Source organism: Orbicella franksi, chromosome 1 (genome assembly GCF_964199315.1).
Source record: "Orbicella franksi chromosome 1, jaOrbFran1.1, whole genome shotgun sequence".
NCBI lineage: Eukaryota > Metazoa > Cnidaria > Anthozoa > Scleractinia > Merulinidae > Orbicella > Orbicella franksi.
In genome coordinates this window covers 33,705,344-33,720,443 of record NC_138145.1, presented here as the reverse complement: position 1 = coordinate 33,720,443, position 15,100 = coordinate 33,705,344, and the positions used below count along the sequence as shown (strand labels likewise).

The 15,100-nt window shown below is 37.1% G+C and overlaps 2 protein-coding genes across 7 annotated transcripts in view; one reads left to right on the top strand and one right to left on the bottom strand.

The window, feature by feature from the left end:
- The window catches only part of LOC145479610 (uncharacterized), a 385,465-nt gene extending 382,402 nt beyond the window's left edge, over positions 1 to 3,063 (bottom strand). The window contains exon 1 of the mRNA XM_081458020.1: positions 1,671 to 3,063. Coding sequence (XP_081314146.1) covers positions 2,314 to 3,063 — 750 coding nt within the window. The 3' untranslated portion in view covers positions 1,671 to 2,313. The remainder of the gene's footprint in view (positions 1 to 1,670) is intronic.
- The window catches only part of LOC145479127 (putative E3 ubiquitin-protein ligase HERC1), a 304,004-nt gene that overhangs the window by 137,713 nt on the left and 151,191 nt on the right, over positions 1 to 15,100 (top strand). For all 6 annotated transcript variants that reach the window (XM_081457396.1, XM_081457404.1, XM_081457389.1 and 3 more), the window contains exons 24-27: positions 393 to 426; positions 7,229 to 7,515; positions 13,939 to 14,157; positions 14,295 to 14,412. In XM_081457396.1, coding sequence (XP_081313522.1) covers positions 393 to 426; positions 7,229 to 7,515; positions 13,939 to 14,157; positions 14,295 to 14,412 — 658 coding nt within the window. The remainder of the gene's footprint in view (positions 1 to 392; positions 427 to 7,228; positions 7,516 to 13,938; positions 14,158 to 14,294; positions 14,413 to 15,100) is intronic.

The following is a 15,100-nucleotide window of genomic DNA, read 5'->3' as shown; positions in this document are numbered from 1 at the left end:
ACATATTAGAACCTGTTTTAAGCAGACACCCTGTATTAAGTGGACACTAATGAGGGTCCCAAGGGTGTCTGCTTAATACAGGTTTCACTGTACTAGTTATGTAGTGCTTTTCAGTGGTTATCATGTATCATGGAATATCCAATGAGGCAATCAACATATTTTCTTGTTTTAACTGAAAAAATAGTTATGTAATGGTTAATGGGCTTCAAAATAGCAACACTCAAAACTTTTGGCCGCAGAGGATGCTGGGAGGGTTCTTATTATAATTCATATCAAACATATTTAGATATAATTATCATTATCATTATCTTTATCATTATCATTATCATTATTATTTATCACTATTATTTCTTATGAATGGTTTTTTCTAGTTTTATATGTTTCCTTTGTAGGATGAAAATGCAGGTGCTGGAGAGCAAACTGAAGGTATGTTGAATAACAATTGAAAAATGTTTGAGGCATCAAACAGATTCTCAGCACTTGCAATGTGACTACTCAAACCAGGCTGCTTGGAACAAAGTTAACCAGTCACTGGTATTATCGCTTTGCACTCCTGTTACTCTAGAACAGTGCACATAGCCAATCAGAAAAAAGTTTTTTTTTCAAGTGTGTTATTACGAGTAATATCAAATGGCACACTTAAGAGCAATAATTGGGGTCACCATTGTTTTTGGAGGTAATTATAGTGAAGAACATACTGTTTGCTTCCAGTGAAAACATGAAATCAAGTTCTCTATGTGAGGTGGATGAGTTGATTTCAACAGACTAGCATATTTAACAGTATTTTTTTCCATGTAATTCTGTCCTGCAGAAGGACACTGGGTGGATACTTGTAAGTCATACACACCAAAAGAAGCAGAAATATTCAATTGCAAGAGAGAAAAATTACTTGTTATTTCTCACGTGTTTTGTTAAAATGAAGAGAAGTAGGAAAGGAAATAGTTTACAAGAAAGGGGGTCACAAACTATTTAAGACATTAAACTGCAGGTAAGTTCATGTAACTCGTACCAGTCCTTATATATCTTTTTAGTGCAGAGTGCACTATTAGGATGGTTTAGGGGGCTGCTGTTTGCTAAGGCACTAAAGTACTAACACCATAAGGTGTAAACTTTAAAGTTTGGTTAGTTAATTAATTTCAATTAATCATAGTAAATGATTTGAACCCAGGAGTATCAGTAGTTCGTATAGTGTGATTGTCCGGGTGAGTGTAGTTCTGAAAAGAACTGTTGTTGGTGACTGACGTTTCAACAACCTGAGCAGAAGTCATCCTCAGAGTCAAGTGAATAGTGTTTGTCAGTCGATGATGTTATAAGTCTGGTCCGTTGAACGTGATTGGTCAGTATAGCCATGATGGTATTGGCTGAAAGACTCGTGTAAAGTTTGTCATCAGTCATTGGTGGGTTTCGATCCATCTATTGTTAGTCAAATAGGTCGGTTTTTGGTCCGTGTATTGTTAAGTCGGTCTGTTAGAAGTCCATTTGTCGGTTTTGTTTCTGTCATGGATAAGTCGTTTGTAAGGCGCCGGTAGTTGTTGACATCTGTTAAGAGGCGTTTGTTCTAGGTTAGTGTACCAGCTTTCCAGAGTCAGTCGTTGAAAATAGTTTGTACTGTAGGTTAAGCACTGAGCAGAGTCCCAGTCAATGTTGTGGTTTGTCAGTTGATGATGTACAGCAATGTGATTGTTGGCATCACCATTTCTCGTGGCTCGTTTGTGTTCAGTCAGTCTTGTGTTAAGGTTTCTGCCAGTCTCACCAATGTAGGTAGCCTGGCAGTCGGAGCATTTGATTTTGTTAACTGCTCCCTGTCTGTTGTTAGGTTCATCTCTGTTTTTCATGTTGGTCAGTAAGTGTCGTGACATAGTTGTAGGTTTGTGGGCTACACGAATGTTGTAGGGCTGTAGGATCCGTGAGATGGTCTCAGAAGTGCCCTTAATGTAAGGTATAGTCACTGTAGTAACAGGTGTAGAGTTCCTGTTCGTGGCGTCAGCTTCAGTAGGTTGGTACGTGTTTCGTCTAATAAAGTCAGCGTTGTAGTTGTTTTTGTGAAAAACACGTTCAAGGTATCTGTTTCGTCACGTAAGCTGACTGGTGTGTCAAACTAGTTGCGCTCGTCTCGTCAAAGTCTTTATAGTTGTGGCTTTGTGTGAAGTCGGGTTGTAGGATGATTCGTCAAGTAATCTGTCGGTATGCGTCGGTTTTCTGTACACTGTCATTCGTAGTTCATTGTTGTCGTGGCTTACCAAACAGTCTAGAAAAGGAAGTTTCCATTTTCTTCGATCTCTTCAGTAAACTGGATGTCAGCGTTCTGTTCGTTTAGGTGGTTGTGAAAATCGTCAATTTCATCTTTGTGAATGGCAGTAAAGGTGTCCTCAACATAGCGTAACCAAAGCGGTATCGTTTATCAGCAAGTTGCAAGGCGTGTTCCTCCACATGTTGCATCACAATTTCTGCGACAACAACAGAAATAGGCGACCACATGGCTGTTCCATGCAACTGTTTGTAGTGTTTACCGTTGTACTGAAAGTAAGTTGATGTAAGGCAAAGGTTCAGTAAGTCCATGATGTCTTCTCTCGGTAACGGTAGTTTAACAGTAGATTGTTGTATAGCGGTCTCGGTACACTGTAATGCCAGTTGAAGCGGAATACTGGTGAACAGTGATTTCACATCAAAAGACACAAGTTTGTAGTCGTCAGGTATCTGTACTGTCTTAATAGCATCAATAAAGTTCTCCGTAGATTGTAGTTTGCGTCTTGATTTGTCAGTAAGGGGTTGCAGTATGGTCGTCAAGTACTTAGACAGTTGGTACGTGGGGGACCCACAGAATGACACTACAGGTCGCATCGGTATACCAGGTTTGTGCAGTTTCGGTAGTCCGTAAAGTTTCAGTGGTTGAGTTACTGAGCACCTCAGTCGATAGTAGCTTTGAGTGTCAATAGTGTCAGTCTTTTTAAGCGTAAGTATTTTAAGTTTTTGTTGAAGTGCTGGCGTCGTGTCGCGTTGAAATGCGTAAGTTTGTTTGTCGTTAACAAGTGCGTCCATTTTAAAGTAGTTAGTCTTGTCCATAACAACAGTGACACGTCCTTTGTCAGCTGGTAGTATGACAATGTTGTTGTCGTTTTTCAGATGAAAACAAACGGACTTCTAACAGACTGACTTAACAATACACGGACGAAAAACTGACCTATTTGACTAACAATAGACGGATCGAAACCCACCAATGACTGATGACAAACTTTACACGAGTCTTTCAGCCAATACTATCATGGCTATACTGACCAATCACGTTCAACAGACCAGACTTATAACATCATCAACTGACAAACACTATTCACTTGACTCTGAAGATGACTTCTGCTCAGGTTATCGAAACGTCAGTCACCAACAACAGTTCTTTTCAGAACTACACTCACCCGGACGATCACACTATACGAACTATTCAATTAATCAATTAGCCTTACGGGAAGGGGCGCTGAGTGGGGTAGGTACCCGAGTGCATTACGCAAAACCTGTCATGCTTGCGTTGATTTCTCTGATAACATGAAAAAATATATAATATTTATATATGGTTTTGCAAATATCATGCCATCCTTGTGGTGCCATTCTCTTAAGAACAAAAGCAATTTGCTCCGAACGCATGCGCAGATTAGTTATCGTCAAAATCGACTATATGTTAGGTGAGAGATACATTTCATACCTGACTACCCATGAACATTGAGTGCTTTCCCTTAATTGTGGTAGAACATAACATGAGACGCATGCGTTCTAGCATTGCTAGTGTGATAAACTCTGTTGTCGAGTTCAGATGCACGCTGTTTTTACTTTTTGTAATGAGTGATATCACACTCTCGTTTTGGCTAGGGATAGCAGTTATATTTCAGGTATCGTCAGTTCTCCTTTTTTTAGTGCAAAGAACGCTACTGTGACTGTGTAGCTTCTGGAATCTTCCCTAGCTTGATTCAAGAAATGTCGTCTGCTGTTTTATAACTATTGTGTGTTGCCAGGGTTGAAATAGAGAATGGGAACATATTGCTTCTTCTTAGCAGCTTGTTTGTTTCCTCTTCTATGAAAGAGAGCCCAAAGTTCATATTCACCCGAAACTTTCCTGTGTTAGTTACATGTAAAACTAGTAAATTTGTGACAAAAGAAACTTCGTTATTATTGCCGCAGACTCCGTGGCACTTACTGAAACCTCCAATTAATTTCATCAGTCGATGAGGTGACTCGCTCATCGATGTGGGATATAATTTTGGTCAAGTAAAGATCTCTACCTTCAATACTTGTCGTTGAAACGCTCCTCAGTTGTATTACTCGGTAGCATTGTGTATTAGTTTGATGTGGTTTTACTGTTTACACCAACTCGGCTGGCAACAGAATTAGAGCGTACTATTCCGTGATTCGACGTGACTATTTGATAATTAGATTAGTTCTTATTTATTGGTGAAATGAAAATTTACATTTTGAATGAAACAAAATCGTTCCTCTTCGACTTTTCAGCAGATATTTAATCTTTATATTCCATTATCTCCAGCATTCCACAGCTTTCTTATATTTTCGTGGAAAAAGTATCAAATTACAAATGTCGGCGTGAAAAGTAAAATTGTCACATTTGCTACTTCTACCCATTATTGAATTTAACCCATTGACGCCTGAATGAAATTGCCCGCGACCCACCCCTAATTTCCTGACATTTTTTGGAATATTTCAGGGCGAGGGAAAGCACAAAAATAAACATTTGTGCAGTAACCACAGACACAAGATTAGGTTTCAAGATGTCGTTTATTTAAAGTTGAATAAATGAAGGGTCAAAATATTAAAAAAACATTAACAAAAAGAACTCAACCTGATGTGTAAAACTGATGAGAAAACAAGAAATTACATTATTTCTTCACCGCACGACAAAATGTCCCACAGAAGCTGAGAAAATTGACTTTGCGAAAATGAGTTAATTATTGACTTTGGAGGACAAAAAAACGAAACCAAATACAACAGAATTTCACTCCTGTACTATAACGGCTAACATTTGAGAAAACAATGAAAAATAAAAGTGAAAAACTCATGTAAAACTCAATCTAAAAACCAGAAATCGAGTAATTTCTTCGCCGTAAATCAAAAGACAACAAAAACAAGTGAATTATTTTGAGATCAGTCGTATTTCAACTGTGTTAATTAGCGACCATTTAGTTCTTTTCTCAGCGGTTCTGAAGTAGCTGAATAAGACTCAAAAAAATATTTGAACGAAGCGAATAAACTAAATAAACAAAGGGCCTGCAGGTTGCTGTAAATTAAATATGCAGAAATCCAGCGTGCAAATTACTGTTCACTTTTAAAACCTAAAATTCCCAAATACAGGTAACCAAATGAAAGAAATGCGAAAGGAAGTTCAATAACAATAAATTTTCATTCAAGCTGAGGTGAAGAAACCTATTTAAAAGCAAGACGTGTTTCACTGCATGAATCGCATGTTTAAATTATTCTTCACGCTAACGCGAAAGCTTGAGATTTTGCCAACCGCCTTTGCAGTCATTTTAATGCCTGTGGCTTTACCAATCATTCCAAAAGTTGAATTCAACTTCGAAGTAGTAATGTACATTACCATTTTTGTTTCTTAAGGTAATTCCTCTGAAATAAAAGTGACAATAGATTTTTTTTCAAACTTTGTCCACAGAATATTTGTCCTATGATAACTTCAATTTTGAAATAAAAAAGGGGGATGCCCATGCTCATTAAGGAGCAGTGAGGCATTGAAAAATGCCCCATTTTGGCATTATTTAATGCTTATTATTAGAACGCATTCCCAGTAATTGTAAAAATTTTGTGAGCCCAGACTCATGAGAACATGCATTAAACTACGGTCAATACATTGTGTCGGACACAAATAAACATTTTAAGTTTGATTCAGACAGAAAGCTAAATCCTTGATTAAAAATTTGAACCAAATTTCTTGACGTGGTTACTGACTGCAAAATAGAAAAGACCACAGCGTATCTGCCATTTTTCTTATTTATTCAATATTCAGCAATAGAAATTAGATCAGTCCTTTCTCACGCAAAGCTTATGATTAGTTGATTACAATGACTGGAAAAAAAATTGGGGTGCCCGTGCTCGTTGGTGAGCTAGAGCCATTCTTCAACTGACAGAGCTCAATATCAAGAAGGCAAATCCGTCATGTTTTCAATACGTGCGTGCACGAGCGTACGCTAATGATGTCATAAATTATGCACAGTAAGGATGCGCGATGCAAATGTGAGGAATGACCTTAAGTCCGAAAAGCTGCTTTAAATCTGCGATATGTTGTCAAAACTTACTTGAAAGCACTCCGATCTTAATGTTTTCGTGGTCGTTGTAGGAAAAAACTACTTCACCAGAAAGTTTTGAGGACTCTGTACTCCTTGATCCTCCATTCTGAGGCCACCTAAACATTGATTTATATTTTTCCTTTCTATTTTAAAGCCCAAGTCAGTAATTTATCTGTGTTAGGAATGAAAACAAGACCTTGGAAGTTTTTAGATTTGGTCCGCAACGCGCCATGATTACCTGCACTTTTCGAGCACGCGATTTTAAGAAGAAAAACCGTCTTTCTAGGACCCCTAAAGTCCTCTAAAAATATGCTCAGAAAGTCCATTCTGATTGGTTTATTTGTCCTCAAGAACAATAGACAAATAGGAGAACCAAAAAGTGTTCGGGGGGGGGGGGGTAGGAAAGGCAATTGTCCCCATGTGCTTTTTTTTTCGGGCAATTACGGGCGGCACAGGGAAATGGAGTTTTTCGCATGGGCAGTTACAGGCGGCACAGACGTCAATGGGTTAAAATGAACAAAACTCAGGATAAAATACCACAATAAATTTAAAACCGTCTTGACAAACGGTAATTGTAAGTTCTTTTTGGGCAAAACACAAGCATGAAACACACACACTACTAAGATTATGTCTTATCAAGTTTTTGTCTGCTCATATTCTGCAAAGGGGAAAAGGCCTAGTTGACTACCAAGGGAGAGAACAGCAGGGGTGAGGACCTGTGTGACTACTGCATCAGAGCCGTAAATTGCACTCTGCACTATCCGAGATTGTCTCACTAGTTTTCCTTTAGCTTGTATTGTCCATTCATGGGGTTAGTTTGACATTGGACATGAGTTACGTGTGCAGTAAGGATGTCAAGAAACATTTCACATGAACATCATTAATTCTGTGTACTGGTAGACAACTGTTTTTTGTGTTTTGTGTTTTGCTAGGAGAACTACCAAGAATTGATTCAATGAAGGAATTTCTGAGGTACATGCGTAGAAGCAGAGAGAAATTTGCCATGCAACAGAGATCCAGAAAGACAAATGAGAAGGCCTCCCTTGTCAAGTTCATGGCAACAAGTGTTGTAGATTTTCTCACTGAGGGTATGAAAAGTTTTTGCACTAGTCCATGTCAGGATGAAATGCCTAATAAGGACAATGAACATAGTACTCAGGCATGTACATCTCCACCTACTGTGGTGGCTGCTATGGGAAACCAACAGTTAAGAGGCCAGGTTAGTATTCATGTTGTTGTCTTTGTTGTGACATATGTACATAGTGTACACTTAACAAATTGACATCAGTTTTTCGTGCATCTGTCCTGTTATTGATCTGAATTTTGTCATAACATTGTCAAATTGTCTGCTCTTGCTCATTGATGCATTACATAAATTATAAATTGATGTGTTTGTCCGCTTATTTACAAAGAAAATCGTAAAAAATATTGTTAACATTGTGTATGTCCATTTTATCATGTGCACTAAAAAAGGAGTTAAGTATTTAATAGGAAATACATGTATAGGGAGTAACATTATTCAACATTTTGATGTATCCAGCATCATTATAAAGACTAAAAATCGTTGAATGTCAAAGTTGTTAAAAGAGTTGAGTTATGAATACCATTAAGTGGCATTCCTGTGTGCGTGACAATTTTTCGGTCCTCAAAGAGTGTTTTACTAAACTAGACTACCTTATTTACAAAATGTTGTTTATACAAGATCTCAAACCATCATTGATTGTGCAATCAGACTTGATTTGCACAAAGCCATGCCATTAGCATAAAATATCATGCACATAACTAAACTCTTTTAACAACTTTGACATTCAACAGTTTTTTTCTTCATCATGATGTTGTATACATCCAAACGTTAAATTATGTTACTCCTTATTTTTTTTGTTAAATGCTTTAACATTTGATATCTTAGAGGAAAATGTCAGTAAAAATCAGATATGATCATCAAAATCGCCGACACAGCCAAAAATCAATTTTACTCATACTTTTTATATTAATAGACCCTTGTGCAGGCTTTTAGCCAGGTGGCTGTCTGGCCGTTCAGGGAATGGCCACTTTTCAGGAAGAAAAATATTAATATTAAATAAATAAAGTATAGTCTTGTTGATTTGCAGTCGGTAATTTTATAATAGTTCGAACAAATTCACTTGATTCCTAAAGTGATTCTGGAAATGCTTTTCGAACAGACCATCTCACCATTACCTTTTTTTGCTTTAGTCTCCTTTGGATACTTCATACATATAGGTGAATACCAGGCACTCTTCCCATTTACTTCCTTGTATAGCAAGACATGTGTTAATGAACCGATTTCACTGAAAGGAACTTTGTGTAACCAGCAAGAACCATTCCTTCTGAGGCGCGACTTGTGAACCAGTACATGTACATGTTGTTTCACAATTGCCTTTACAGTGACCACAATTGTTTATTTAAAAAACCTTTGCCATGCAACAATCTTTGCTAAGTTTTTGTGTGAAACACAACTGATGAGTTTAGTAGGGGCAGAGGCAACTTCAGTTTCAATCTGTTTTAGGTTTTTGGCAATGAAAACAATGCATTATCATTCAAGTCCAGTCGATACATTTATCAGCTGGAAATCACGGAAAACACACCTAAGACTCTTCAATTTTTCAAAATTTTCTAGGGATCTGCCACCAGACGTGACCCTCCATATGAAAAGGGGGCTTATGGTAATTTTCAAAAAACACATTTAAACGTCATTTAAACGGTTTTCAAATATGTTTCAAATGGTTTTTTCAAACTCATCAATAATCCATCAAGTTTAAACAAAGGAAATCATGACCGTGACTACAATGGCAATATTTTCCGAGACACCCCAGTCGACTCGTAAATTAACAGAGAAAAAAGGGAGCTGACCGGTTGTGTCAAACCGGTCTCTCGACAAAATGTTAGTTTATCCAAACATGATCAAAGAGCATTAATTTTGTAAACATAATATATACTTGTATCTAGCGGTCGCTGATTTAATTGGGCGAATCTTTCGATACAGACACTACTTTACTAATGGAAGGTGTATTTCGATGCGAACTTAGCGGTTTATTTTAGCACTAGCAGCATCGATAGTACGACCTATTTTAATGTTTTGGTTTCAAAAAGGAGAGAAATTAACAGGAAAAAAAGGGGCTGATGTTGTGTCAAAGCGGTCGGACGACAAAATATTAATGTTCGCAATGCGCAGCGCTTTTATCGCATGTGCGAAGGAGACGACATGACGGCCTTCCATAAAAGCAATACTCGTATCGGCTCGAACAACTGGGTCGCTGATATTCACTTTTTGAAAACACTGCACGTTCAAACGCTCAAACTTCGCTTTAAAAAGAGACCTTGAAAAGTTTATCAACCGCGGCATCGATAAATGGGCGAATCTTCCGATACACTCGGAATGTTATTAAGCAGTATTAAGTGACTTGGGGCCTCTTTATATGAGTCCGGTAACCGCGCTGGCTCAACTGTGTACTGTGCTTTGCTTGTTTCAGTTGTTGGTTTTCTTGGCTGGGCGAATCAGACTTCGATTTCCAACTAAAAATAATCAGCAATAAAAGGAAAAAAAAGAAAAGCCGTCCAAGACGGGTTGTCAAGTGTAGGAAAAGTGTCTTTGTCAGTGTTGAACCAGCGAATCTGACTAGCAATATCTCAACAACCTTGTGCCTTACCGACTGAGCTACGAGTGCTAATGATCCATTTGCAATGAAATTTTGTGTACGTAAAAGAATTTGTCCGCGTGGCATGCGTGTGTGTTTTCACGCCATTCAGTGAAGCGATTGCAAACTCGATGATCGTTTCAAACAGAGCTTGATGACGAACCAGAGCAACAATTTGCAGAAGATCGTTTCAATCAATTAAAATAAAATCTGTCCGTGACGGTTGTCAAGTGAAGGAAAAAATGTCGAATCCAGCGTTGAACCAGCGGATCTGACTGCCATTGTTCAGCGGTTTAAATCAACAAATAGGTTTTTCTTGTTAACAAAAATATAATAAAACGAAGAGCGAAAAAAAAAAAACCGGGAAAAATTGAGGATTTGAACCGACGTCCTATACTGTATTTCATCACATGCATGCGCTTTAATCACTTGCGCCACATAACACATGCTAACAGAGAATGGCAAATTTACATAATGATTTCTTTTTTTTCGCTTCATTGCACACCATTCCACGACTCTTGGATATTTTGGCTTCGATTTTCTTGAAAACGAAAAGCAAACTGGCAAAAAAACAGCAAGGCATTGTTAGGTAAGTAAATTGAAAGCCATATGCAAAAAATCGGGCACTTTTGTTGAAAAAAATTTTTTGACCTAAATAGTCACTTAGGAGGGTTTTCCACTAGCATCTTCAATTATCTGATCTTAGTTAGCTCAGATTTCTACAATTTCATTTTTCCGTTTTCTCCTTAGTTTTAGTTTTGATTGAGAAGATATATCAAACACTCAAGACAGTGTTTAACCACATTTCCAAACACCTCAGAGTTTGTCAAGAATACTCCACTACACGTTGTATTTTCAACTCTCTTCTCGGTGTTTGGAAATGTGGTCAAACACGGTCTATCGTATTTGATATAATTTATTACTTCAAACATGTTTGTAATGGTTTTCAAAAAAACTGTTTCAAACACTTTTCACATGTGTTTGAAACAGTTTTTAAAAAAATGTTTGAAACTGTTTTCAAACATGTTTCTAAATACTGTCTGGCACTTGCTGTCTGTCTTGTGACTGTTTGATAGCCTTCTTTACTTAAAGTGGGTGTTCAATGAATTTTTCAACTTTTTTGAAGAGAAATAAAAATTGGACATGAGTTCGAGACAATTACCGCTTTGCACACCTTTTTTATGCCGGAGACTGTAACATGTTTAAGGATAATTACATTGTATAGTCCTCAGAAAATGCAACTCAGAAAAAAATTAATGTTATTTTGGACATGAAAGCGGTGTTGTCCTCTCCGGAAGTCACAGCATGTGCTTTTGTTTACACGTTGTATACATCGTGGGCCATATATGTTTTTATCATTGGTAACCCGGCACTACATGGTCAGCAATATCTTGTTTTAAAAATATGCCTCTGGAAGAAAAATTTTCTCTCTGTATTTTAACTAAAGACCTTCAGAAGGGCTGACCAGATGTTGAGTATTTGCATACTCGCAGGCCAAATTCAGTGATTCATGACCAGAGGTGTTGAATATCAACTGTCAACAAAATGGGACTGATGACAAACTTGATATTACAAATATGAGCAGAAAAGTTTTCTTCATTCAAGTAAAAGGTTTCGTTCAAATGAACTTGGTATCCAGATATAAGCTTTAATAAGTAAGGCCAATTTGTTTATAAGTTATTCCACACTCAAAAAAAATTACCCGTAGCAAAAAAATAAATGTCTGTTTGACAAACTAAAAAAATATTTTTCTCACTTACCCTTTGCATCGTGTACATATTGGCATGCCACAAGCGTTTAAACATGTTGATGAAAACCACCTAACAATTTGGTTTGAAATATAATAATCAGCAGTCTCTCTTTTGGTCAAAAATCCATGGGGAAGAACGCAAAACAACTGAGCACACGAGTGTGACTGGTAGCATGACATGTGAGCAGCGAGCGGCTTTGGTCACTAAACATTTCCTGTTTGGACAGGGCCTAACCTTCTGTCTTTGCAATTTCAACTCTGTTTGTGCACTGATGTGCAATGCTCTTCTTGCTTGCTCTGATTCTTTGATTTTTAATAGGAGGAATGGCAGTATTTTTCTGCTTCAAGAAAAACCGACAGCAATGTGGTTGTGCTTGTGCTTGTGCTTATGCTCATGCTCACGTCACTAATGAAAACCAGGCTTTAGGTAACCCTCAGTCAGCTTTTCCTCACCGCAATAGACTTGATAGAGGAGAAAGAAAACGAGAAACGTGAAAAAATAAGAATAAAAAAAAATTGCGGGTCTTCAAGGTTTACTGTTTTGTGCATATCCATGCATATCCACATATATTCTGTGCCATGTCGTTGCATGGGTGTCAATCCCTGAGGTGTCTATTTGCATTGAAAATCTATCAGTGGACACAAAACCTTTTAGTACATTAATATGGCGGACAAATTCATGAGTAAAATCAAATTAATGGTTTCACATAAAGCATACAATTTGAAAAATTTAGGCTTTTAGACTGATTCCTTCAACAAAGTTAGTTTATAATCTATTCTGGTTGATCCATAAGAATTGATGTGCCATTGATTTACGTTGCTGAAACTTTATAATTTCGCCACATTCCCATTCTACAATTACTTTTCATACATAAAAATATTTTATGCAATGACTTCACTTCACACTACTTTTTCCTACATTTATTCGCTAATCAAAACTTGCTGGATAGAATTTTCAATAGCACCAATGAGAGGACTGTTAAAAACGCCAAGAAGAAAAACAAACTGATATGATTACTCGTAAAGAAACCATTTGCAGTAGTAATACAACAAGCTTATAGAAGGTTTCAGTTAATAAATTCATTTGAAATGGGACAATCGTTTGTAGAAAACAACAGAGGGTTTAAACAATAAATCAAACATGTTTCAAACAGTCATGTTTGAAACGTGTTTGAAACACTTTGATAAATAATGTTTAAACAGTCATGTTTAAATGTTTTCATCTATGTATACTCCAACAGATTTCGTAAATTCTACTTGTTTAATAGAATTACTGTTGATAGTAAAAGACTGGAGTCTATTAAAAGTATTTAACCTTTGCTTTGAACCAATCAACATAAACTCAGTCTTTGACTTATTAAGAGTGAGTTTATATGCCGTGAACCATTCAGTTATTTTAGTTAGATCATCATTCATATTTTCCTCTAGATGTTAATGCAGTAATTTTGTTTTTAGATGTTAATGCAGTAATTGAACATATTTCCAAAAAAATTGCCTCCTGCATTGGCATCTTGAAGAGAAGCAGGTCTTTTGTTCCTTTTGAAAGAAAATGGAAATATGGTAAAATAAATTAAGGTGAAACTTCGTTTCCGTCTTGTGTAGAAAATAAATTCAATTGGAGGTAAATTCTAGCAGATATTTGCTTGTTCACAAGAGACCTGTCAATTTGTTTGTACAAGATAATGTTATTTGGTGAGTACTGTAGCATGAAGTTGTGTATATCCTTTCTGGGCAGTTCAGTTATGCTGGTTCTACTTTTACGAATATGTAATCATATATAAATATATGACAGCTATATGACCTTCCTATTGAACCCCGAAAGTAATGGTCCCCCTGAAAGTAACTCTCTGTTCTCAAGGGCAATGTGGATGGAGCACTCTGACTGCAGGACTGAACAACTTGAAGAGTTATTTGTGATTTCATTTCGAACTTAACTGAATTTTTCTTGAAAAATTAAATCCTATGAAAATAAAATTATCCTATAAGTATTTGAGTATGTTTGATCGGCCCTTGATGTTATGGGTGAACTTGCCTGTTGATACAATTCATCAATAAATTGGTAACACATTTGTCACGGGTATGAAGATCAAGCCTACAGGTGAATTAAAACTTTCTGACCACCCTGTGTAGTACATTTGTGATAATTATTAAACTTTTTAAGTCTTAGCTTTGAAATGTCAGGTTTTTGAAAACACTGTTAATTAAGTGTCAAGTGAAGGTATGCTTTTTCCTGTAGGTGAGACTGACTGCTCTAAAGCAAATCCTTGCACTTCTTCACAGTGGCAAGGATCCTTCCTGTGCTGCAGTGTCAGACAGTGGTTATGGTTCTCCTCTCAATCTGCAGTCCCTCTTATTGTCAGCTCAGTTGCAGCTATTACTTGGTACCCTTGGTCCAGAGGTTGTGCGATCCTCTTCACAAGGGGAAATTGAAGGATGTCTTCTTCTTCATTACCAGGTTTACATACCTCAATGGTGTTGAAACTGTTTTTGTTCTGGTATTTATTGCATGTACAATTTAGCTTTTATTGCTCTTTTACTGATGTACAAGCTAAGAGATGGTCTATTAATTTCATTGTATGAATGTCCAAATAGGATGACATAAAAGCCACCAGCAGAAAGCTCCAAGATGAAATTCAGGAAGCAGTCCATTACCTGTACCAAAGTCTTGCTGCAATCCTGGAGAGGGCAAATCATCCAACATGTGGAAAAGGTTCTTATGTGTTGTATTTTGTTGGACGTATGTTAGTAAGCATGTTTAGCAAGCATTCCCATGTGCATCAGAGTTTACATTGGGGTCAAATGCAAAAATAAATGGGATAAGGGGTAGGGTGGGTAAGTTTTCACTTGTCTCAATTTAATGAGAAGACTTACTACTGGGGGTGATTGATGATGTGAAATTAATGCAGAATAGAGCATACAATCCTGTTAATATCTATTCAAAAGTTAAGTAAAATTCCTCTTAATGTTTATGTTATTAGCATTCCCCAGTTGTTTAAAGTGCCACTAACCCCAAAATATTTTTTTCCTTTAATAAAATCTACTAGTTTCCCTGATTACTTCAGTGAAAAAAGTTATCTTGATTGATAAAATCCCTGCGTTTCTACAGGCGTTTAAACATGTAATTTCTATGTTCACGACTGCGCAAAGTGGGATCTGGGTTGGGCTATTAGTGACGTCACTTCAGGAACCGGGCTAAAACACTCCAGAGACTTTTGACTGAGCTTTGAGGGCAGTCAAAACATTTTCGGGTTATTTGTGATTCATACACATATTTTATCAAAACTGGACAAGAACTGTAAGTGAAAGAACTGTAAGTGAAAGAACTGTATCATCTAGCATTACAATTCGGAGTCTAGCTGCATATTTGTTTCCATTTTGAAGTGCGGGTCGCCAGTCGA